The sequence below is a fragment of the Charadrius vociferus genome, unplaced genomic scaffold (genome assembly GCF_000708025.1).
Source record: "Charadrius vociferus isolate BGI_N301 unplaced genomic scaffold, ASM70802v2 scaffold13, whole genome shotgun sequence".
In the NCBI taxonomy this organism is placed as follows: Eukaryota; Metazoa; Chordata; class Aves; order Charadriiformes; family Charadriidae; genus Charadrius; species Charadrius vociferus.
Window position 1 is genome coordinate 801223 of NW_009647763.1, and position 25935 is coordinate 827157.

A 25935-nucleotide genomic window follows, 5' to 3' on the forward strand; every position below is an offset into this window, starting at 1 on the left:
TGCTTATAGCTGTAGACCTAACCCAAAGCCTGCTGAGGTCAGATTTCTTTTATAAACATCACTGTCCTCTTAATCTGTACTGTTACTGAGGAAACTACCCGGGCAGTAATCCAAACCCAGAAGATCTGAATCAAAAATATTAGTGACAGTTGGAGGAAGACTGCATTCAAGGAGAGAGGAACTCACGAAAGTCCCTCGAAAATGTCCATTAGACAACAGAGTATGTATAAACTCAGAAGATGCTGTTCAGAACATGTTATGAAAGTGGTGCTTGATCACAAACTGATCTAAACATACACTCTGTAACTGCACGTGAGGTAAAGTGCTGAGGTACTCAAGGACACGCTGCTGCTACTGCTGCTACTTCACCACATACTTTTGCCTTTCACACCTATCCCGACCACTTCTCCTTCCAGTCAGGATCACACATCCTTCCCCTGACTACCAACAACCTCTGGGAAGCGTTTGATGCAAACAAAAATAAACTACTGGACCTTAAGGACTCCAGCTTGCCATAGCAAGTGCTCTGTAGATCAGTGCCAGTCAGTAGATCATATTTTAAGAGAAAAAGCACTAGATCCAGCTGCTACACCGTTGGTTTAAAAAAGCTAAGTAATGTTCTTCTTTCAGAGCCAAGATCTATCTATCTATCTACAGTTTGCTGCAAAGTTGCACTTTGTTGTCTGCACTGGATGTAATTGAGATACTGGTTTCTCTTCTCAGGACACTATGGCATGTGCTGAGCTAATACAGAGTCTGGGGACGCTACTGGCAGCGCATAGAACAGACCCTGTGATTGTTGGCCATACTGCTTGTATCCTCAAAAACCTGATCCTTTCCAAAAACAGACAGGTAGGTACCCAATATTTTTCACTGAACTATACCCTGGGAGGTTGCAGTTATGTTTATATCAAAGCAGCATTACCCACAGAAAGGTTTTTAATGAAACAGACGCCAATGATACTCTACATAAAATTGTGTGTATGAATAAAAGGACCTGATGTGCCATAATGAAAGGTGATTAGTTGGGTTTTTTTTCATATTTTTCTAATACAATACAAAAATGCTAATGAAAATAAGAAATGTCTATTTTTTCATATGAGTGATGTGTTTACTTAATTTGAATGACTACATCATAGGTATAAAATGTACGTCTAGCAAAGACATTCCATACTAATTAAAGGAACCATCCAGGAAATCTGAGTTTGTTATAAACTGGCCAAAAGGAAAATGATTTCCAGTATTTTTTTTTCACTTATACTAAGTGAATTTACTATATGAATTATACTATATGAATTATACTATATGAATTATACTATATGAATTATACTATATGAATTATACTATATGAATTTCTGATAATTGTAAATCAGTTTTTGCAGGGAAATAGATTCCCTCAAACTCGAGGCCCACAGTAGGAGTTAAAATGGACCATCCTTTCAAAGTTTGCTTTAAAAAAAATACCATATTTGTCACTTCAATTCTGTGACTTTATTGTGTTATCAACAGGGAGCTGGTTCACCTTCATGAAGCTTTATAATGTGCCTTGCAATGTATTTAGCTCTCACTGCACAAGTGAATCCACAGACATGAGTCCAACTTTCCAGAGTCAATTCTAAGGAAGAATCCCTAAAACACACAAGAGTCCTTAGCACAAGAGGAAAAAAAAGTGTTGGTTTTATGCCAGCAGGACACGAACAGAGTGTGGGAGCTTGAAAGGCAGCAGTCTTGAATCCAGTTTCAACCTCTAAGCAGCAAGTTAAAAAACTGCAGCATAAAATGAGCGCACGAAAAAAGATGCTCCCTTTTGTTGACGGACACCTGAGCTCCCTAGTGGAAGTGTGAGCAGCTTCCATTATTAGGACCTCCCAGAGAGCCGATAACTTTGTGATTCAACTTAACTAGTAACCAGTCACCTCCAGGCGACTCATTCAGGACTCATTCCTTGGTCTCATGCGCTTGTAATCCAGGTCAGCACAGGCTAAGTCTCCTATTTGTGTTCAACTCGGTCTCTAAAATACCTGTCCCAGCACAGCGACATGCTGCCCAACACCGCTTTTGGCATAGCAGATTCAACCTAAAAGATAAGGGGTACATGGAAATGTTGAATTCATAACATTTCTCTCCAGAAACAGAACTCACCTTTGCTAGTGAAAGGTCATCTCGTATTTCTGCAGGTCAGAGCATTTCAACACCAGAAAGCTTTCAAAGCCCTGGAAGCAAATACAAGAAACTGATACAAACTTCCACATTTCCCAGCGCTTTGCCCTGGAGCACTCAGCTTATTCACCTCTGCAGCAAGACTTGAGCAAGCAACAGCTTAATACTGACACGCAGCCTGGCACAGCAGCAATAGCTCAGGAAATTCTTTGAGCTCAGACTGATCTGTGATCATGAGAACATCCCACAGACAGAGCAAGCCCTGGGAAACGTCTAAAATCAGGCGATCTCTGAACAATCCAAGGTGTTTGTCACCTGGTTGTGGTAGATCTGAGAGGAGACATTTCCACTGTTGATGTTTTAGCCCTCAGTAGTGCTAAAAGTTATTCAGTACTTCTGAAGTCCTCAGACACCACTAAAATATAATGCAAGTGCTAAACACGACTGTCTTTCCTGTTGCAGAGAATCATTGAGAGCCCGTGTGTTGAAGGTCTCCTCCAGACCATGCTTTCTACTGACATTCAAGAAGACTCTCTTCATTATGTGACAGCTTGCCTTGCTGAGCTGGCAAAGCAAGGTAGGGAAGCAACCCCACCATAAATGGCTTAATCTGAGAAATGTATGTACCCTTTTTTAATCCTAATGGGCGATGAAACACCGGTGGGCATACAGCCCACGTCGTTCCCTTTAAATTCACCAGGAGTTTTGCCATAAGCTTCAAGAAGAACAAGATCTGGCTCCCTGGCAGGAGACATGGGCTCTGCTGTTTGCACTTTTTTTCTGTTGAACTGCTTTAATTTTTTACCCAAAATTCTTTGTGCTGAACTTCACTGCTGTACATGGCCTGCCTACTTTTATTTGTCATGTCACCCAGTTTCTCCGGCTGAATTAATTTCACGACAGCAGAAACTAATGTAAGAGGAGGAAAAGGCTAAAATACTAAGTGGCCTTTTCTCCTTAAGTTTATTGCACATGGATTTTATAAGAGATCCCAAACTACCACCCGTGGAAGGTACAGTACTCCTCACGGCACACAGGATCAGTGTATATCTTCCCAGCCTGTCCCAGCACTGGATATTGCCCGTCAAACATTTCATCTCCTGCATCCCTTGTAACCACCATGCAACTGGCGACGTGTCACATTTAATTTTGCAAGAGGTGCCCAGCAGCTGCTGGACAGACTGAGCCCACTAGGCAAGAGTGGGTCTCGTACATGAAATGATTCATTCTTTCAGAACACAAAACCAACAAAATAGAATTCCATCAGCCTTTCTATGAGTCAAATCCAAAGTCTTACTGAGAGTATAACCTCAGGACATGACCCTTTTTTACAATCTAAGCATGCTTATTGCCCAAGTTCAGCACTTATTTTGCTTCTCCAGCTGTGTAAACAATCTCCTGTTTAGGCAGTACGTTTTCTGGCAGACCTCTCACCTTCATTTCTTTGACACTGGAGTTCCTTTTTACAAACTACTCTCTCTCATCTTCCAGAAGAAGCCACGTTACGCATGGTCCGATGGATGGATGAGCCCTTGACAAAGTGTTTGGTGAGACTGGCTGGCCAACTGGAACATACTGAGGCATCCTTTCAAGCTGCCTCCATCATCCAGCACTTGATAGGTCACGGTAACTGTCACCCAGCATTACCTGTGCTTTCAAAGATATTTATGGCTGTCTGGAGTGAAACGAGCCTTTTCCCAAAGGAGTTAAGTGTCAGGCACCGAACAACCTGTAGGCATTTCTATAGCATCCTCCATCTGGTCTCTGCAAATTTATTAACAAAAACCCCTACAGTCACCCTCCAGATACACATAAAACACTACTTGAGTACATGAGAAAGCCAAGGGGTGGAAATGCAGCATAGATAAAGATCTGATTCAGGTGTTTGTTGCCTTCTTCAAGCACTGCCATTCTGCAGGGCTATTCTGTAGCCATTTCTGAGGTCCTTTAAAAAAACTTAAGTAGGAAAGTGGGATAGTGTGAAACATTCCTTACCAAGGGAAAGACGATAACATGTTTCGGCTAAGAGGCATTGTTTGCACCTTTCTTGTTTGGCCCTCCTTCCCAGTATATACAATGTGGTGGCATTCTGCCCAGACAGGAGCAGAGGTTGGAAGAAACAATTACAAGGGGATGGTTGTGTTCCAAAATTTTAGATCAACTCTGCTCCCTGACCAGCAAGAGGAAAGCACCTTACTGAACCAAACGCTGCCGTTGTAATTTTAGACTAGATTAACAGGAGCAGTAAAGCGGCTTTTAAGAACGTAGACTGTATTTTTTTAAGTTTTAGAGAATGAAAAGAGCATTATTTTTACCTGTAGAAAACAGGTAGTAGTACATGGAAGTCCTCCGCCATTCTTTGCAGTAACGCTGGTTGTAGCTGAAGTTAGACGAGTTGGGGGGCTGGTACTCGATGATCTTCAAGGTCCCTTCCAACCTAAACCATTCTGTGAGTCATTAACAATCTTAAACGTTGTTACAAAAATAAATTTTCAAAGCATTTTAAAGGCTCCTATTGATCTCCAGTGGTTCTCCCATTTATGCAGAAAAAACGATGGTTTTGTTGAAGCGCCACACCAGGGAGATTCAGGCCTACCTCAAGAACTTTCTTGCTCACCGAGAGATCCGCTTTCAGCAGCTGGGCATCTCTACGTTCTGCAGACTGCGAGAAGGTACGTCCTGCCTGCTGGGCCGAGCCCTCCGGGCGCTGCCAGACCCTGCCTGCTCCCACCAGCGGCAAACGGGCACTGCTTTATAGCAGAAATGACAGTGCCGGGCGACCTCCTCTGGGGACCAGCTCTGCTCAGTTAAGCAAACAGAATCATCTCAAGGGTAGCTGTTACCTTACCTGTTTTTACGTAACTAAGAGCGTCTTAAGGTAAAGGCAGGGATTTTTCTGTTTGTTTGCTTGCTTTAAAACTAAAGGCTTTCTGATCAGGAGGGAATCAGGACTTCAGCTACAGATGTTTTTATCCAATATAAGAATGTTTGGCACTAGACACAACCTAAAAAAAAATTCAAATATGAATTTAGTTTCTTTCGACAAAGCGAGCAAACAAGCAAATTGCATGATTAGCTGGTACTAAAGCTGGGAAGTCTTTTCATAGTTTAAATTCTGTTCCTTGATTTTTTTCCATTTTTGGTTAGTTTTTTTTGGTTTTGGGTAGAAGTTGAGTACAGATGAGAGTTATAATATAGAAATAAATGTATATAGTGTGTATCTTCACATATGTAGAGCTAGAGCCAAGACCCTGCTATGTCTGTTGCAGAAGGCTGAATTTGGCAACTGAGCTTTAGACATCTGGATCAGGAGAATTCAGCAGCAAGCAATCTTGAAGGGTTATAGGGATGAAAACTGAATTTTTATCTGCTTTCTGTGTAGAAGAATATTGGTCTACCTTCTGTATACTTTACGCTGTAATAAGAACCATCAGCTCTATCTAACCTGAAATACAAGCTTTCTAAGCATCTGCAGGTTGCCTAAAACTTGTTTTTCCTCTTCAGATCCAGAATTTTCATTAGCATTCAGAAAAAGCCAAATGGCCAAACTCCTTGAGCAAGTCCGTCAACAAACAGAAGAAACTCAAGAGCTCCTCAGGGCAGCTATTTGTCACGAAGACAGTTAATATTTAATCCGCATGGCCTATGAAAACTTAACAGATCCAAGAGCCCGGACTTTCAGAGAAGACAACTGTAGCTAAAAGTTTTCCTGCTACTCACAGTTTCATCATACAAAAGAGATGTTCCTATAACAAGAACTGGAGCAGGTCGAAAGACAATCCCTTGAACGCTTTCGCTGGCTCATTAAGTGTGCTTGACGACTACAGCTACATTCCTTCCAACAGTGGGGAAAACACCCGATATGCTTGGGTAATCTTCCATGGTTTGGTTTTGGCTTCCTTACACCCCATGCCTCCACAAAACTAGCGCTGTATCCAGGAGGTTTTGTTCACGTAATAGGCCGATTCTACTGAAGAGGCATCCCTCAAGTACACCGGTTACTCTGCATTCATCTTTGTTTCTGTTCCGTGTCCCTCATTTCAGAGCACACTCCAGGGACTTGACTTCAGAAAATAATTGAGTAAACACATAGAATAAAGGTAGCAAACTACTAACAGGTTACTACAGGCAGTAACTGCTGAGAGACAACTCAGAAGTTGCAAGAAACTTGTCGGAAACAAGAATAGGACAAGCCTTAAGGCTGATCCTTGCCTACACGGTAGGCACTACTTGTCAGCAGAAGAGCAAAGGCACGCTGGGGCAGGTAAATGTTGCATAGAGCATGTTCCGAAAATAGCAGCTACCATGAAAGATTCGGGTGAGATGTATTTGAATACTCAAATCTGTCTTCTGGAAATGGTAAATTATTTCCAAAGGTACTTGCAACAGGGAAAAAGTGAACATATTGGGTAAAATGAGGAACTGGTCTTATATTTTGGTATTTCATTTTAAAAGGAGTTAAAGAACAAAACAAAACAAAACAAGTAGTAATATGTTACTGATTCTTACATCTATACACGATACTGAACAACCTTCCCTTCTCTCTCCTCCAGAGGGGAAAGGGTCTGTCTCACATACTTTTTAGCCAATCAAAACAGTGTTTTTCCAGGAAAAAATTGTAGCACAGAGCCTTGAAATTATGGGGCACTAGTTTTTTAATGTAGGTTTTAATTTGTAAGATAATAGTAATCTAATAAACATAATTGTAATCTTTTAGCAATCCACTTCCACCTTTGATCAACACGCTTGTTTTTAAATACAAGTATCCTCCTGGAGCTTCATGTTGAACTGTCTGGAATACTGAAATTTTGGAACCACTCTTATGGCAAACATCTGCTCCCGGATAGCACAGTTTCTTGTGAAAACATTTCAGAAGTTTCCTGTCTTTTGAGGTACTTCTGACCATGGTATAACTCTTACGTGCACGTAGAGCTTTAGAGCTGCTACTGGCTACAAACATGGAATAAAAGTGAGAATAAAAAACAATAATAAAAAAATAATAATTCTGTCAACTAAGAGCTCAACATTACATTTTGCTGTAACTCAAATCTGTAAACTTAGTTTTGGTGCTTGGGGGAGGCATTTCTGTTAATGATTCCTTTTAATAACTGCAAATTTTCTCCAATAATGCTGTTTTAAAAATAAAAGAAAAAATACACTCAAAATCCTCTCTGTAGCACAGTCAAAAGACCTGTTAAAAACAGGGCAGACAGACACTTCAGATAAAGCAGTATGGCGTTTCCAATATTCATGTGTGACAGGAGTTTTCTTTTGAAATCTCATGTGAAAGACCCATGTGCTCAACTGTGGGCAGTTGGGTCTATTAAAACAGAGAACTGGAGAGGTGAATGACACAGCTGAATGAACCAAATCAGAAAATCTCAAACTTCAGGCCACCTCCTCAGGTGACTATAGATCATTTTCCAAAAGGAAAATCAGTGCTCATGTGCTCAACTATGGGCAGTTGGGCCTATTAAAACAGAGAACTGGAGAGCTGAATAACACAGCTAGGAACCAAATCAGAAAGTCTCAAACTTCAGGCCACCTCCTCGGGTGACTATCGATCATTTTCCAAAAGGAAAATCAGTGCAATATTAAGTAATGACATTAGAATCTGTCCTGTATCTGTATTCTTAGGTATTTCATTGCAAATATTATTTCAAGGTCTTAGCAAGAAAGAAAACATCACAGCGTTCTTCATCAGGAATGAGGAGATGGACACATGCGAAACCGGCAAAGCTAATGGTGAACAACGCAGTGGTTGTGATGTACTGAACTAATCTCACTGAATGCTATCCCTGTAAGCATTTATGTTGTGCTGGTAAGATGTGAGCGAGGAGCCAAGTCCTTACAAAGCCCCGTCTAGCTGCTGTGAAAGGTTACTGCTCCGTACCTTCACAGTTGCTGTCTGCGACTTCTGCAATTGCTCGTTCTACCTCACTGAACAGTGAAGTGTGGCCCCTGACAGTACAGACAACAAAACCAGCTGCAATAGCAGGCAAAGGTGCTGGCCTTCATTTGATACTGTATTTTACTGTGAAGAACAACGTTCAATAGAAGAGAAACTATTTTTCCCTGCATTTAAAGAAAGAGGCTTAACCAAAGGCTTAAAGTTTCAATCCTTTTCATTTTTTTTAGGCTTTTTTTTTTTTTTGATTCATACACCTACTTCTACTCCCAATTCCCTACCTTTTAGTTTGTATGTCGAGCCCTTGAAAAGAAGGAAATTTTCGCTCTCATTTGAAGCAAACCTGGAATGAATATAATTATAAATTGGTTTTACTGCTGCCCTGTTCAAAAAAACCAACCAAACAAAACACACATGAGAAATGAAGCAGGCTCTTCACCTGTGCTGCAAGCAGTGAAGCAAGCGTTCTGAAGTCTCACAAAAAAACAGATCAGTGTAATTTATACCTGAGCCTAAACAGATCAAGATCAACATAATTTAAACCTGAGCCTAAATGAATCCTCAGGCTTAAAATTCAAGCAAAATCTTACCGGCCATTTGTTTGCTCTGTTTCTAGCTGCAAGTGACTCTGTACTCATTTTCTAGTAAAGAGATTAGAGGAAACCTGAAGAAAAATTTGAAGCAGACCAGGAGTAGGCAAGAAGAATTTTCCATCACAGATTGACTCCTGCTTCAGCTAGGCAAGAAAATGAAAATATAAATAGAAATAAATATTTGAAACAAGTTTTATTTGGTACTTACATGCTATATATAGGTTTGAAGAAAAACTACATATTTTGGACGCTTCAAAATACTGTGGCTATGTACATGGAAAACTAAAGAAAGCAAGAAAGGAACCCAATTCATTTTACTGTGTCACAAGCTACCATTGAAAGCATTCTGACTGAATGGCTGTTTTTTCCCTTCCATATATATTCTGGCAGATGAAGTCTCTTTCATTGCATTTCCATTGCTTTTATCCCATCTCCTGTACCAGAGGAACACTTGGCAGCAGCAGAAAGTAATGTCTTCAAAAATTCTTCAGCTGTTCTCTCAGAGGATTTCTTCTGCTAGCACGGACTAGCTTCCTACAGGCCCAGCTCAGTGCTCACTAAAGGCAAGTGCAGGAGTCTTAGTGGTACATTCTCTGGTGGCATGAACTGAAGCCCCACAAACCTCCGTTTCCCCTAGCCAAGGATCTTCTCACTGACTTCAGTGAGCACCGCATCAAGCCCTGGTTGGTGCTTCAAACTCCATACCTAGAATCAGCTCTACCTGTAACAGCGGTGTTTATCAAAGCACAAAAAGGTGCAAGATTTTGCAGTTCTGCCCAATAGCAACAAAAAGCAAGGGATGGAACAATGACAGTAGAAATCACATCAAACTAAAGAGAAAGCAACCTGCATTGCTCCTCATCACTCAAACTGTACTGCTTTATAAAAATCACGCACTACATAAAAAGCACAAACAGTGACCATTTTCCATTTGCTCTGAAACGAGCAAAACCCAAAGCTCCCCAAACAAACCTGCTTCATCATCCAAAAATCAAATATTTCAGATTTCACAGTCTTTAATAGTCTGATAAGGCAAAGGAAAAGTCTTCCATCATTGGGAACAGCAGCAATTTACAGGACTCAGAACAAGGTATTTCCTTGTGAGTGTGTGCATACATGTGTGCGCATATGCATACACACCTTTTATAGTATTGTGAACATGGATGTAACTAAAAAGAAAAATAATCAAGTTTGCAGTATCATTTTACCACATTTTTCTAATTTATTCAATTAAATGATTTATTTCCGTACTGAACAAAATTCATAAATACATCATCTAGGAGAACAATAGGTTTTCCTCTTGTCCATGAAAAAATAACGCTTTCAAATGTTCACATTTTAAAACCTGCCTTGTTTTGTGTTTTTAGAGAAAATGCGAGATCATAGTGACATCTCAATTTACAGAATGTCCCTGTAGGAATTACATTTACAAGAACCTGATACAGAAGCCTATACTTTGCCCCCATAATTAGAGTTCTCTGCAATAATATTTAAACCAACAGGTTTAAATAAAACACCCCATTAACTCTACTTGTAGAGCAATGAGGTATTTATTTTTCAAGTATTAGAACCACAAAGTGTAAAAGATTCTTTGCCAATTTTACAATTATGCCTTTTAAACCAACACCCACCTTTTTAATAAAAGAATCAGTCCCACCACCCAAATCAGCCCATTGCTTTCAGATTCCAGTGTCTTGTGTCTTAAGGAATGCAGAAATACCCATTTACTAACAGAAAAAGCTCGTTGGAAAAAGCCATATTAAGTAATGCATGTGAAGCATGATTTTTCTAGTGATGAAAGCTATTAGAAAGGTGATCCAAATCTATTCCCATCATTTCTTCTGCTGGTTTTACTAAAGTCCTTCCAAAAAAGATATTCAAGAAATCTTTAAAAAACTGGAGAGAAAAAATAAAACACTCCTTCATAGCATGGAAGAAACTCCACTGACTGCAGAGATGCTCATATCACCTTTGGTTCTTCAGAAGAAACAATCAGATCACTTCTACAACAGAAGGTACCAAAATGACAGGTCAGCAAAGAGTGACAATGCTTACTTCAAAATGCTATGCACTTATGCGATTATTTTATCGTAAGATGATGTTCCTTACATTTTCTAGCCACAGAAAGAGAAAATGGTAGTCCAATTCAGTTTGCTGAATTAGTATTTGTTTACCTAACATCCTTTAAAAGTTGTGATGTAATTCAGTAAAATCTAGTGTGCGGCAAACCATCCCTCAATATTAATGTCAGCAAGAACTTGATGAGGGAAGTACATCCAGAATTTTTACGCAGAAGGTAGGTACCAGCTCCCCATCCGCCTGTGCGAATCAGACATTACGCTTGCAGAACTGGAACATGATTGCTGATCATAAGCTAGGAACAGCAGTTGCCACTGTTGCCGTTTCTGTTTGAAAGCACAGGGCAAACATTTTCAAGCAACTTCAAATGGCAGAAAGTGCAGTGTAACTGAGACATCCCCCCCCAAATAAAACATAAAGCCTCCCCCATAATTTGCACAGCATCTGTATGTACTTGGCATGCATAGCTTTACAGAGAGGAGATACGCTCTTTTCCCCAAATAATATGGGGTCTAACAACGCTTAAATGAATCAACTCTCATTGATTAAGAGCTCTAGGTCTCTGTCAGTTACAACACAAGTGTTAATGAATCAAGGCAAACCTACCTGCTGTTTGATGTGTTTGAACACTATCTACCTGAGGCAAAAGAGTCCCCTTCTCTTCAAAGGCTAGAATTGGATTCAAAGGAATTTCAGGACTATTGCTTCCATCATTGTTCATGGCATCCAGCCGCGATGGTTTAGAACCAATAGGCAGGTTTATGATCTCTTCAAAGTTATCATTCTGCATAGACATTCCGTTTTCGTTTGCATTTTTCTCTGGATTGAGATTGCTGAAAAAGAAACAGGTATTTCCTCATAGATTTCATCTAGAACAGAAATTTAGCCGTCCTCAAAGCAAATGGAAATTTTTATTACAAATGGAAAAGTCTGCATTAATCCAGTTCTTTTAGCCAGTAAAAACAAAACTATGCTCCTACCACAGTAGAACTGTCTTTGCATCCAAGCATTCGATATGTCTTCCCTCAAACGCAGAGGATAGTTGTTACATTTGGCTATACTATACCCAGAACTACAGAGTGCTTCATGGACACCGCAGTTCTGAGAAGTGACAGAAACGGGAAGCGCTACGAAAACCCCTGCAGCATCATCACTGCTACCTTGAGCTATCGTCCTAATGGAATGTACAGCCTCCAACATCTTTCTGAGCTCTCATAACCTTTGCCATATCCTTCCTCTTACTGCAAATCAATGTAATTGCCCTTACATAAGATCACTGTAATTTTTGTTATTCCTTGGATCACCTCCAGCGTCCAGTTTTGGAACAGTCTCTTCTACCGGCCACTCAGCCAGAGAAAAAGCTCCTTTACCAATGCAGTTCTCCTTTCAGTCCCTCCTCCCCTACAAGTTCTTCGGGCTTATTTCCAAGGCGCTACCTGACTCTGCACTCCTCCCATTGATCATGCGCAAGCCAAAAGAAACACCTCCCAGCATCCCCTCATAGAATCGTCTAGTGTGGAAGGGACCTTTAAGATCGAGTCCAACTATGAACCTAACACTGCCAAAACCACCACTAAACCATGTCCCTAAGTACCATCTCTACCCAGCTTTTAAATACCTCCAGGGATGGCGACTCCACCACTTCCCTGGGCAGCCTGTTCCAATGCTTGACAGCCCTTTCTGTGAAGAAATTTTTCCTAATATCCAATCTAAACCTCCCCTGGCATAACTTGAGGCCACTTCCTCTTGCCCTATCGCTTGTTACTTGGGAGAAGAGACATCAATCTACACTTTCTTTTTCTATCTCCCACTTGACCGAGACGCCTTATGAGCAAACGTCTCCCCCAGTCAGGAGCAGTGCAAGCACAGACGCACTCTCCAATTACACATACTCTCCTGAGAAGACTCATGATCATGTTTCACAGTCTTGCCACTCCTCTCCCAACCCTTTCATTAGGCCCTGTATTGTCAAATCCCGCTGTCTTTGCTGATGGCGTGTGCTGTCTTGCCAGAGGGGAGAAACCGAGGTGCTACTTTAGTGAACAGGATGACAGTAATGGGACCATAAGCTCCCTGAGAAAGGGCAAGCACTCAACTGACATGCAAAAATCATGTGATCTTTCACAGGTGCTTCTTAAGGCCCTCAACAGTTAGATCCTGACAGTACTGGGTGCCTATTCCCTATTCGGACCACATCATGACTGTTCAGGTTGTTTGGAAATGCTTCAGCCACAAAGACTCAGATGCAATTTTCCTAGATTTAAACCAGACCATCAATTTCCTCAGGCCATTTCTGAGCAGGTGGCTTGGTTTCACTGGCTAATTTTCTCCTGACAGTACATTTACTAGTCTTACAAAAAAAACCCAACAACCACCCAAACCTGCTTGTAATTGGCATATGGTTAATTTTAATTTACTGGCTTCTTCGGGTGTCCCACTCTTCACCAACAATTACAGAATTGTTTTACAGTACTTCCCAAGAGACAGAAAATAATCATTGCTCTTTCGAAAGCAGTAACACTTTATCCAAAGCCCAGATTTCCTATGAGAGTGACATGCTGGTTTTCATATCAAGCCTTTCTCAATTTTTCAAACCATCACCAGTTCTTGTCCAGAAAGGCATTCCCCTGTTTTCATCTGTGGATGTGCTGAGCACATTTCAAAGTGAAAAGTATGTTCCACTGCACTGAGTTTGAGAGCAGACCCAGAAATCGTGCTGACTGCCTGGGAGAGGCCACAAGTCACATCACCCTTTTGTGCCAAGATGCACATCTGTAAGATGAGGAGCAGAATCTGTGAAATGCTTTAGGACTAATAAAACCTGCTTTATAATGTATAGCTATTAGGTTCTTATACACTATAAGGTATCCTATTACTTATTTCATCCCCATCTACTACCAATAACCTTGCCAGAGCTAGGATAACATGGCAAGTTTGATGGATGAGGTAAGAAAGAGGGGGGAAAGAGAGCAACTGCTCATTCATATAAATTAAACAACGTAGGTCTTCAACAAGCATTGGTACAATGAAGACGACTCTAGCTTCTGCAAACAGATATTGATGTTTCTGATTGTTCAGCCGACTTCATAAACAGTTCTTCATATGTATTTGTCGTTGCACTGACAGCATTACATACTGAGACCAGATTCACAGACTTGAAAGATGCCTTTGAGACAGGGGAGTGTGTACGATCAGAAAGGGGATACAGAAGAGGAAACCATGACTATGAATCTTCTATATTTTATGCTACAAGAAGTTCTATATATTATGCTATTTGCTCCACCAGATTACTAGGGGAGCAAGTTTAGCAGAAGCAAAGAGAAAATCAGAACTGTGGAATTAATTCCACTGGACATCTTAGAGGCCATAAGCTCAAAAGATTAGACAAATTCCTAGGAGATTGGTATACCCTCCAGCTTCTGGTAATTAGCAGCTTAGGGACTACTTGAGCCTATGGTTGCGTTTGGACCACAATGCTTAGTAACTCTTCTTTGACCAGAGGATCTCCTGGTACTTACCTTTATTTCCTTTACGCTCTCTCCCTAAGTGATTGCTACAGGCCATTAAAGCAAAGAACACACAAAAAAGTAACAGATTTTTCACCTGCTACAGCTGTTCTTACTGGCTTATGTTACATTCTTAGCAATGTCTCAGTATCCAACACACTAGAGATAGCCTTTTCAGGCATAAAATATTGCAGGTATGTTTCTAAGAACTGGATAGTTTTGGCATTCTAACATATTCCAAAAGGGTGCTTGTAGCAAGATACATAATTTAAAGAAAAAGTCGCCAGAGCTATTCAGTGCATTTCCAACACAAGAGACCGTCTCCACCTGCTGCTCTTGCGTGTGCTATGTACATCTGGGTGCCAGACAACCACAGCACATGAGATGCAGTAGCAGTGCTGTTGGCACCTGTGGCTTTCACCATGCAATAAATTCTCTGCTGCTATGTATGTCTTACAACAGGTTTTCAGGCTACCTGGGCTAAGGTTACACTGGGATGCTTCAGACTTTGCCTTCCCAGTCAACGTGGATGTACCTCTAAGGTAGAGTCCCTCCACACCCTAACCCGGCATAGCAGCCTTACACACACTTCCTACTTTCGTTGCTGTTCTTCACTCTCATTTATTCATTCTTCACTTTGGCCACTCTGAAGTTCCTTCCACACAGATTATAACGCTACATGGCGGCATTCGTTAGCGCAGCACATTTTATATTACAAACATCAAGGTGCATATAAGGCTGGAAGTGATTAACATTTAATAGCTGCCCGAGACAATTACGAGGCAGCTCTGTGCAGCTCATCCCATGCAGCTCAGTGTCACTGACAGAACTTCTCTCGGCAGGAGCATCCTTGTCAGCGTGACAGCAGGCTAAGATCCCCCAGGCATATGGAGGGACTGAGAGAGGGCAAATTCCTCCTTCAATTAGTGCCAATCACACCCTGAAGCATAGCGCCCATTACAGGCTGCGTGATGGCTTCCCACATTCAAGTTTTTCCATGCATATTCTGGCACTACCTGCATAAAACATGAAAGGACTAAGGGATCATTTGGCTTTCTGCATTACTAAAATTGAAATAACTGACAGCTCATGCTTATGTAACAGGCTTCACTCGATTCCACACCGAGATTTCAAGCATTTCGACAATTTCTCCAAGTCTGAGTGACTTGCTTCACGGCTACAGAGAGCTCCCGATGTTAGATATCTGCCCTCCCAAATTCTCCTTATAGAGGATAAAGGGTTTTTCTAAAAATGCAAAGCCAAAGTGAGTAGCTCTGTATCTCACATGACGAACTTCTGCTTAGTAAGCTAAACTTGCTAATGCTTCAAGCAGTTCAGGAATCGAAACATCTAGGCTGAAAGCACAATGTTCATTATTCCAATCAAGAAAACTGGCACTGCAAATCCAGAGTCGTATTTCTGAAGCTTAATTCATGGAAAGGAACAGAAAAAAATTGCCCTTTCCATTAAGTTTCAATTTACATAATAATTGCTGGCAAACAATGTGTTGTTCCAAACACTGCAAAGAACGTGCTGTATTTTTTACAAAATTCTTCCCTATCAGCTGGCAAAAATGGGTTACTGCTAAGTGAAAGATGAACACAGGCAAAGATAAAAATAAACAGGAAAGAAGGCAGACTGAACAGCTGTATCTTGTTTAGTTAATGAATACGTGGGTCTGAAAGTAATTTATTACTCTAGTAACCCTCATCCTCTGAGCACCCTCCAATAGCTAGCAGTGTTCTTACCTGTCCATATTTACAGGGGATTGATGTGAAACAATCACACGCGTGCAGGTGACGGGCTGCCCGTTGTGCGGAGATTGCGTTGCATGCTGAAGCTGAGGTCCTGCTGCAGGTTCCAAGGGAGATGCAGGACTGGTTATGACTAGAGAGAACACAGGTTTTCATAAAACCAAGCAACATCATCAACCTGCAGATTAGGGTAAAATATTTCCTACGCAAGACAGCACAGTCAAGGCAAGCTACAGATTTAAAATAACAGAGTCCCCACACCCCTTCGCCCCCCACCTCCTTTGTCAAGTTTTTGGGCACACAAGCCCTTTTCAGCTGCAAAGTAAATGCCACAGATTTCAATGCTTTAGCTTTATGGACAAGAATAAACATTTTACAATGATATACACAATTCCAAGACATAAGTCAGTGGTCAAAAGAGGCTGATCTCTGACAGTAAATTATGCTGGTACTTTTCAAGCAGCAATATAGAATGGAACAGGAGAACACTGGGACATCATCAGTTCTATACACTGGTATTTCTTGGTTCCCGTGTTCATCACACACTGTAACCCAAAAGGAAATCAAGGCTGGGGGGGGAACCCTCCATGGGAAAGACTTCTTTCAACAAGTACCAAATCACTCCTATAAAATGCTGTAGAAAGCAACATAAAATTAGGGTATCCTTGTGCCTCATCCAAACTCCATATGATAGGTGTTATTGGCCTGCTTCAGGATGTTCTTTTAAAGTACAACTACAGCTTTCTGCATTGTATCTACAGTCAAACTAATTCACAGACAGCTCAGTAAAAGGAAGCAATTGCACCCCACCTGTACTAGCATCTGTTAGGATAATCACAAGGATAATTTAGAATTCACAGGCTTGGACACATTTATCTCGGTTACCCAAAACCTCAATCTGATGAGACCCTCCTTCAGCTGGTCTTGTTTTGCTGTGCTCTAAACGCTTGGGCTGAAGTCTTTTACACCAAATATCTTAGTCTGACCTTTGGCAAGCTTTTACACAAGAGATATTAGCAATACAGATTTCAGTGCTTCTACAAATGGAACAAGAGGAAAATACATTGGCTTTAACATTTAAAAGAGAAAAGCAGAATAAAGTTCTGCTTTGGAAAGGGAGAATTATCTCCTATTTTGAAGCAGAGGCCAAGCAAATGACAAAAAGGTAATGGATTTTGTTTCAGTGTGTGATTTGACTATTCTCACAAAGATCTCCTCATATTTTGCCAAACAGTAAGACAAAAAAAAAAAAAGAAAAATTGCCATTTGTGTATAGTCAGAAGTCTGTTAGAACATAATATGTAAAGTTAGAGTTGGCTGAAATACGTTCATTGATTCATACCTTTAACTCAATAGCATATCTAGACAAAAGCAAAGCCAAACAGTAGAGCAGCCCTGAAGGTGAGCGCAGTTTTCTCTCTGTCCAATCACCCAAGGCCTCCAGCCCTCCCTTGGGCCTGGGGAAATGGAGGTCCAAATCCTCGTATTACTTAGGAAACTGACTGTCTTCTACCTCAGGCAGGAAATCGCTAGCCACAGGTTATCACAGTGATTTATAGTTTCAAGAACTATTTATGTGGTTTATAGCACCTTCAACAGTGCCTTCAGCAAAAGATGGCATCCCAGATGCATTCTGTATTAGCAGTTCCTAAGCTCCCTTCCTCCCCCAAGATAGGTAAACAAATAACTTCCAAACACACGTAATGAAATCTGTGTCAAAAGGTTTCTTGGCAGTGCTAATCATAGCATTCACTTTAAACATATTAAAAAAAAGGAGTACACACAACCAGTGCTGTTATTTGTCCTCCGTATTACTCAACTCAAACACAAAAGAGAAATGTGTTATGCTACAATAGGATAAGCCGTTTGATAGCTTGACTTCAGTATCTTTAAATACTGCTAATTCATACTTGGTGACTGTTGAATATGAGCTACATTTTATTGTGCTTCATATTAAAATCTTATATAAAACTATCTAAAATAACCAGGAGGAAAAAAAGGATAGAGGGAAGAGAACAGAAAGGAAGACTAAAAGTGTGGGTGCGACAGGGAGACTCTAAGCTTTTGTAGGAGCTGAGTTTTGAAAGAAACAGAAATTCAGAGCAAGTGAGTAAGGCAGCAGGTGTGGAAGAGAAATCACAGGGAGATGTTTGGATAAGAGTTTGTTTTTATGACTGAGACGAAGTAAGCATCTAAAAAAATGAAATAAGTCTGCAACAACCACCTCTGTAACTCTATGTAAAAGAAACTATAGAATCAGTTTCTTTTGTAATCAGAACCAGAAAAGAATTTGTTTCTTTTCACTTAATAAATAATTACACTTGGTAAGCAACTCCCTCTCCTTAAACACCAATGTGACAAAATTGCTAAAACAGCTGACTCATTTAGTAATGGCTAACTACCTGAACAGAAAGGCTAAGTAATGTTTGCTGAGACTTCAGTCATATTCCTCTCGTGGTTTTCTTTACTGCAATTAGTGTGCCAAGTTTCAGAACTGTATCTCAAATCATTGTGCTTAGTATGCATTTATTAACTGGTTGCGCTCAAGGCACACTTAAACACAATACCTGCTTCTCCAGTAATATTTGCCTTTGATACATGTCCATTTTGCTGGTCATTGGGTTTCTACAAAGGAAGCACAGTTTTGTAAATTAAAAATGGCACTAAAGTGAAACACGCCCAGTATTTACACGTTAAGTAGCAGCACTGACCTTATCTACAGCTTCTACACGCCTAGTTCTCTTCATGATCTCTTCAAGCCTCTACAATGAAATGTAAAGGGGTAAAATAATGTTTGCTGGCATTAATTTAAAAATATCTCTCCCAAACCACAACTGCTTGTCATTTATCAGTTGCATCTGTTTATTGCAAAAGGTGAATTATTTATTACTGTTGGCAACATTCCCTTCACTTTCACATCAGGCTACGCAGATGAGGACTGCAGCTTTTCTGAGGGCACATTTATATCATGGATAACTTTCTACAGCTGAGGTGGAAGCAAACTGCTGAGCCAAAATGAATTACAGTTTCTCTGCATGTACTGAGTTACCTTCTTCCTCTCCAAGCGCTCTTGCTCTTCTCTTTGGAAATGTTTTTCACGTTCTAATCGAATCCGCTCTGCCTCTTCCCGTAGGCGAGCTTCCTCTTCTTTCTGAGTTGATGGTAAAAGAAGTGAAGAACAATTTACTATTTAAGGACACATTTACACTGATATCTGCATATCTACAACACCCTGAAAAGACACTTTTGGGGTTTACAAGTCACCAACAATCTTTTCAGACTGAACTGCACATTTCTTGATTAATGCTATGTAAAACATGGAGATTAAGAGACACGTAACTAAACAACACACATCATATTTGGTTCTGTGCCTTTTCCAGTGCGTGTGCATGAAAGCATACCAGATTAACAAATGAGGAAAACATTTCCTAACCTTCACCATTAAAACAGCATCCAGGAAAGTATTCAAGAGATTCATGTTTTGAGTGGTAGATGTTTTTGAGAGTCACACAAAAGCAGTAGAATGTTTTATTTGGCCAACAGAGTCATTGCTTAAGGAAACCAAGAACAAACAGCCACAGGTACATTTGCACAAGTTTTCCATTTCTGCTTTTTTGATTAAATGTAAAACTTATCTGGAATATACTGTAGAGAGGCCTTGCTCCCTGACGGTGACGGTGTTTTATGATGGAACTACTTCAACCGTTCATTTGTTAAGGCTGTAATATCCAAAAAAACTTGGCCATGTGTTATCTGAGTGCTAAACTGGGAAGGTACCTCAGTTTAGCACTTCAAAGAAAGCAGCATACATCTTCTGAAAAAGTAAACTATAGTTTCTAAGCTATATTCACTAACACAAGCCTTTAAATGTTTCTTTTCAGAAACAGACATTTAATTATATACCAGAAGACAAAAACCTAGCGTCTATGAGGCAGACTGAAGTGCTGAATTTTGGGGGCAAGAAAGTGCGTGCACAAAGAGCATATGCGAGAAGAGAAGAATCCTATCCAAAATGTTTATCACAGCCTCTCCTGAAGCTGGTAAACCAACATTATGCCCATCAAAAATAAGAGGACTTGAAAAATTGTATTTTGATTTGTTTACTCATGTCTTCTGAGTAGCTGCTCTGATTTCAGGAGGACTGCACCAGGTAAAGGTTCTCCTTGGCTTGATTAAAGTGATCAAAACCTACCCTTTCCCACTAGCCCCACACTAAAGCAACATTGGGCACAGGATTAGAACTCAGCAGTGCTATGTCTCCACCATTCTGGATAGTTAGTTATCTTGGCATCTAGACTTTCTGTAACTGTGGGGACAAAGAGTTCTCTGGTATAACATCATTCATTAAAATCCCCCAGTACAACTCTATTGATTTTTTCATCACAATTTATCAGGAATAGGAAAGGATTTGTTCTGTATAAGTAAATTCTATAAGGGAAAAAACCCCAAACAAAACTCAACTCCCTACCACATGTTTTTGCCAAGAAGAAAGATCTTTGCTCTTTGAACCACTCTACAGAATGAACTCTGCTACAACCCTATTCATTTTATATATAGCACTGAAATTTTATATATCACTCTAATCTACGTGCTGCCTAAGAGCTGTTGCTTCATTCACTTTGCTGCCAACCAGACTAGCCCAGAAATTCCAGGAGGGGACCATACTTGTTTCTGAATGCGTTCCATCTCTTCTTTCTCCTTCTGTTCTCTCTCTTCTGCTTGTCGGCGCAGCCGTTCTTCCTTTTCCTTCTCCTCCTCTGCATTCTTTCTTTTTTTTTCCGCTTCCTGCCTGCGAGCTTCCTCCTCTTCTCGGCGAGCTCTTTCTTCAGCTATCCTCTGTGACAGCTCCTCCTTCTTTTGCCTGGAATCATGAAACAAGCATAAGAAAAATAAGTAAAAAAAGGATGGGAAAAAATCAACCCACCAGATTCCTGACCCAAAGCAGGAGCACTGCGGAACAGCTGGATAAAGCCTCCACTCCTCTCTCATTCATAAGGGCACCTGAACTGGGTCAAGCCAAGTTGTCTGTTCTGCTGCCAGCAGAGCCCAAGGGTGAAGCCCTATGGAACATAAAAACTTTGCAAGGCAATACCAATTCTTCTCCAGCATATGCCTGGCTTCCACTGATCTAGGACTCTGATACTTTCTGAATCAGAAACAGTATCATTGACTTTAATGCACCTTGCAAAACCTTTCTGTAATTCCTTTTGATCGTATTTTGAAATAGTATACATTTTCAGCACCCACCTTATCTTGCGGCAATGACTCCTGAATTTGAAAAAAGTATCTAATTCTGCTGATTTTTTAACGTTACCTCCTAACCTCACTTCATGCCCCTTCATCCTTGTATTATAGGAGTGAATAACTTTTCCCCTCCACCTTTGATGTCACCCAAACTATTCAGGACTCTGTAGCTTATCATATCCCCACTCAGAAGTAGAGAGCAGATGGTCTTCCCAGCTGAAAAATCCCCACCTGTTTAGTAAATTTTCATATGGGAGCTGTTCTATACTTGTGATCTTCCTTGATGTCTGCACTTATTTTCCTAGTTTGACTGAATTTACTATCCCCCAAAAATATAAAATTCAATGATCAGGAAGTGGATTCACCTTGGACAGTTCAGAATGACGTTTTCATTTTGTTGTTCTTCTCCAGTAACTCATAGCAGTTCATTTATTTTGTTGACCATGACTCACCTGATACTTTAATATACTCAATTCCAAACAAGATCTCTTCCGTCAGAAATAATTAGCCCACAGACCACCAACACCACATGAGTTAAGTTAGGATTATTTCCTTATATGCATCCCTTTATGCTCAGCAGTATTGCAATTCAGCTTCCATTTTGTATCTCAGCAATATCAGATACATCTGAAACTTCAGAACTGCTTTATCTCACTGAAGCCCAGCATTATTTCACTGGCCACAACTCCTTTCAAGTTCATTTATGAAAGCACTGAAAAGAGACCAAAAAGTCCTTTCACTGTGAAAGCTGATTATTCTTTACCTTTTGTTTTCAACCTGTCAGCCTTACTATTTATTCAGCATATTACTCTTATGCCACAGCAGCTTATTTTCTTTAAAACCCTTTTTGAGAGGGAGCCTTCTGGGAAGCCTGGCTATTTTACCTAGCTCTGTTCCTAAGTTCAACAATATTGTTAAAAGAACTCCAACAAATTCCACAGGCATAGCATCCCTCTAAAATAGTGCTCAACCTGTGTTATAGTGACAGTCATAAGTATCCAGATGGGCTACTCATTTTCTACTAGAAACTGAGACACAACATCAATTACCCTACAATACTGTTGGGGGTCTTGATTTTAAATGGGAAAACAAAGAGCTTTAAGTCACAGCTGTTGGACACCTAAACACCACCTGTGACAGAGATCTTGCAATTCAAAGCAAGAGAGACTGCCCCAATCAAAGTTGAAAACAGTTGTGCTGAGTTCCCTAGCTGGAATAAACAAGTATAGCTTTGTTAATCTCCGAGGAAACAATGAATCACTACAGCAAGGATTTGCTCTCTCCTCCTGTCCTATTTTAAAGCACTATTTGGGGTGAGTTTTAACCTTACAGATCTGCTTAGGTATATATTGCGCCTACAAAAAACCCCAACAGGAAAATTTGTTTTAGGGGAGGAACCTGTGCCTCCAGCATTTCAGTACTGTGCTTCATATATCACAATATAACAACAGAATACACACAAGAAGCTGCTAGGGAGGCTGCTAAAAACATATCTTCTGCACTGCAGCAGTCTAGAATCACCTTTCAAGCTCTTCTCTCTCCCTCCTTTCTTGCTCCTCCCGTTCCCGCTGCTCACGGGCAAGGCGCCTCTTCTCAGTCAGCAGCCTTGTTGCTTCCTCAGGGTCAGTTGTACCTGCAGAGGTCTTTGTGGGGGCTGGAGAAAGAGCTGGTGGAGCAGGAGGTAGGGACGGGCTGGCTGCTGAAACAGATGGGAAGGAAAACTAGTTTGTACAGACAGAGTAGCCAAGACAACACTCTCGAAAGGAACAGAAAATAGTTTCAAATACACTGTAAAATATTGTCAAGCGTATGTGGTTTTATAAATGATTCAGAGGAAGACATTTCTAGGTGTTTGTATTCCTTAAGGGAAGTTTGTTTTTACAGGATATGTGAAAGCAGCTGCAGTTGAAAGGTTAAGCCAACTTTTCTGCCAAAAGAATAAATGCTGACAGGTGCTCAACAAGAGTTATGCCGACTCAGCAAGTCCCTACCATCACATTTCTTAAGTTTGCCCAATTCTATTTGGACAGCAGAAGTAAAACATTGCGATATTATATTATCTTCTGTCTGATAGCCTACATCTGAAGGCTTTTTGGCGGTAGGCCAGTCACTTTTGGTGACTTCATGATCTCAAACATCAATTGTCTGAAGTGATCTGCAATAAGGGTAGGACACAAACTATCATCAATTTTGCAGTTTCTCCAACCTGCAGCAATTAGTGGGACCAGAACACAGCTGCTTAACAAGCTTTGCCACTTTTGGTGACCTACAGCTTGTCTTCAAATCTTAATAGTGCCTTCATGTAAATTCTTTATCCAGGACCAGCATCGGCTGCCTGGTAGAGAAGGTGTTACAGGTTGTTCCACACACCCCCCATCTCATCATGTATACAAACACAAATTCAGCTACTTTCTCTGTGCTGAATGCTCACATCTGCTGACCTCTCTGCTCTCTTCTTCTACCAAGTAAAAACTATGCAGGTCTTTCTATAATTGCTTCAGAGCTTCCACCTCGAATTCAAATGATACATGTACACCAGTAACTTAAAAAGAGTGCCAGGGCCTGTTCTCTAGCCCTGAGGTAAGCTGGCACAGTTTAGCCTCGGCCAGAACACTATTCTCTCACATTACCAAAACAGGTATTCAGTCCACCCCTAGGGAACAGTCCAGGCCTGGGCTAACCTCTAAGACGTAGCTGGGAACTCAGAAAATTCTGGGACGGTCATATATAAAAAGGTAAGTAATTTGATCGCTTTAGATCTTGGGAGCCCCTTACACCTATGTTCTTAGTAGCCTTGGGGACAGAAGGTAAGAAAATGTGGGGCTGCAATTACAACCTGGATCAGAAACATACCAGAGAGCCTTCGTAATAGTTAAACAGTATAAATGACAGAGTTCCTGCACCTCAGCCCTTTTTAATTTCCTAACACAGATCAAGGCAGGGCTGTCACTCCTGAAGGGAGCACAGCTTTGCGCTCAGGTGCTGAAGCTGGCAGCGTAACAAGCAGCCTGTTTAAATGCACCCCTGCCCTGCTGTCAGAAAAGATGACAATAGCTTGCACAGGCACACCCAAAATGCCTTTAAAACTTCATTGGTGAAGTCATGTGAGAGATTTGCCTGCAAAAGCTTGAATAGCTCCATCAGTGATCATTACCTGCTGGCCTCCTGGCTCCTGTGACTACACAGCCAGCGGGCAGCTGAGCCAGAGAGGTTAAAGGCTAGTTCAGCTAACTGGCAGAAATCAGCTATGTTCACCTGCAACACAGACCTAGGAGATATCAGCAGTGTCCCTCTAGCTCCAAATGCTGCGCTTGGCCCTCTCTAAATTCTCATATTCAACTAGCGGCTAAGTTTTGGCAGTTTGGGCCTCCATCTGCAGTACATAGCCTGTCCTCTAACCTCACATGTAAAATGCTTAGCCTGAGGTCTTGATCTTTGGTCCCAAGCATCACTTCCTCTGGCTTTAGCAATTTGAAGTGCTGCTCACCACTTTGACTATGGTACCCTTCTCTTTTCCCCCCCTCCACTACTCATTTCTTTGCTGTGAATACAGACTACTTCACTTCTGAATATCTTTATCACACATAACCTGTTTCCATATTAAGTGACCTTGTCACAAACTCCAGTATTGACAGACCCTGCGAAGAAGTTAAGCCTCTCTTCCTCCTGAGCTGAACTGTCCAATAAGCATGATGTTTCTCTGATCTCCACCTCGTACTGGGGAACTACAACTTGTAAACATTTGCAAAGTTATCTCAGTGGTATCCCCGAAATCCTTTTAAAAGGAGGCTTTCTCCTTAAAAGGAAGCAGAAGAGCAGTGAAGACCCATGCTAACATGGCAATTATATCTTCTTTACATGCCCATGGCCAACCGATGCATTATTACTGTAAATGTGTCGCTTTTTGTGGGGTTGCACCGTGTGTGGTAGGACCTGGGCATCAGGCTGGAACTACTGTAACAGAACTTATTAGAACAAAAGAAATCAATTCACATCAGGTCTTCTCACAGAAGAACAACCCCCAGCTACACATCTTGCAGTTAAATGCAGGGTTATTAATACTTAAAATTGTCTTCTGAAGGACATTCACAGGGGAATCCATGAATTTTAAATTCAGAATTCTAAGTAATCCGTCCTGGGAATGCCAGTGGTCACAATGGCCATTCTATCCCACCCGCAAGACAGACAGTTTATGCCATATTTACAATGGACTAACATATCTGCTAGAAAAAACTTACAGTTTTCATTTTCAGATTTACCTTTTGCCCACCCTACACTTTATTATCATTACTTTATTTTGTGTGTACAACCTTTTCTGCCTTGCTACTTTTCAGGGCTGGTGTGGGTGATTTTTTTGTTTGTTGGGTAACTTTTTTTTTTTTAAATAAATCATTTTCCCTGAAAAATTCTGCCTGTTCCTCTTTACTCTTCTCCTTGGTTCTCCTCTGCATTTCACTTTATCCTGCTAATCTCTCCCATGGTGTGGTACTCTTGCAGTATTACAGGTAAGCTGGTAGTGTTACCAGCACACCAGTACTGTGTCTAGCAGTATGTTCTCACTGCTCATACTACCTCATGCAATGGCTTCCTGTACCATTAGTCTTCAGATCAGTATTATTCTACTTCAATAGTTTGAAAAGAAGCTGTGTCTTGCGGTGAGGGACAAAATCCCAGTCCAAAAGGGCAGAGAA

The 25935-nt window shown here is 40.9% G+C and overlaps 2 protein-coding genes across 2 annotated transcripts in view; one reads left to right on the forward strand and one right to left on the reverse strand.

Moving 5' to 3' along the window:
- The window catches only part of LOC104284016 (vacuolar protein 8-like), a 25042-nt gene extending 19256 nt beyond the window's left edge, over positions 1 to 5786 (forward strand). The window contains exons 10-14 of the mRNA XM_009882288.1: positions 724 to 852; positions 2623 to 2737; positions 3652 to 3786; positions 4707 to 4832; positions 5665 to 5786. Of these exons, the coding sequence (XP_009880590.1) occupies positions 724 to 852; positions 2623 to 2737; positions 3652 to 3786; positions 4707 to 4832; positions 5665 to 5786 (627 nt within the window). The remainder of the gene's footprint in view (positions 1 to 723; positions 853 to 2622; positions 2738 to 3651; positions 3787 to 4706; positions 4833 to 5664) is intronic.
- Positions 5787 to 9630: 3844 nt separating this feature from the next.
- The window catches only part of MAP7 (microtubule-associated protein 7), a 32877-nt gene continuing 16572 nt past the window's right edge, over positions 9631 to 25935 (reverse strand). The window contains exons 7-14 of the mRNA XM_009882289.1: positions 22766 to 22943; positions 20666 to 20861; positions 19050 to 19151; positions 18712 to 18762; positions 18568 to 18625; positions 15995 to 16133; positions 11347 to 11573; positions 9631 to 10664 (exon numbers count right to left, since the gene is read on the reverse strand). Coding sequence (XP_009880591.1) covers positions 10654 to 10664; positions 11347 to 11573; positions 15995 to 16133; positions 18568 to 18625; positions 18712 to 18762; positions 19050 to 19151; positions 20666 to 20861; positions 22766 to 22943 — 962 coding nt within the window. The 3' untranslated portion in view covers positions 9631 to 10653. The remainder of the gene's footprint in view (positions 10665 to 11346; positions 11574 to 15994; positions 16134 to 18567; positions 18626 to 18711; positions 18763 to 19049; positions 19152 to 20665; positions 20862 to 22765; positions 22944 to 25935) is intronic.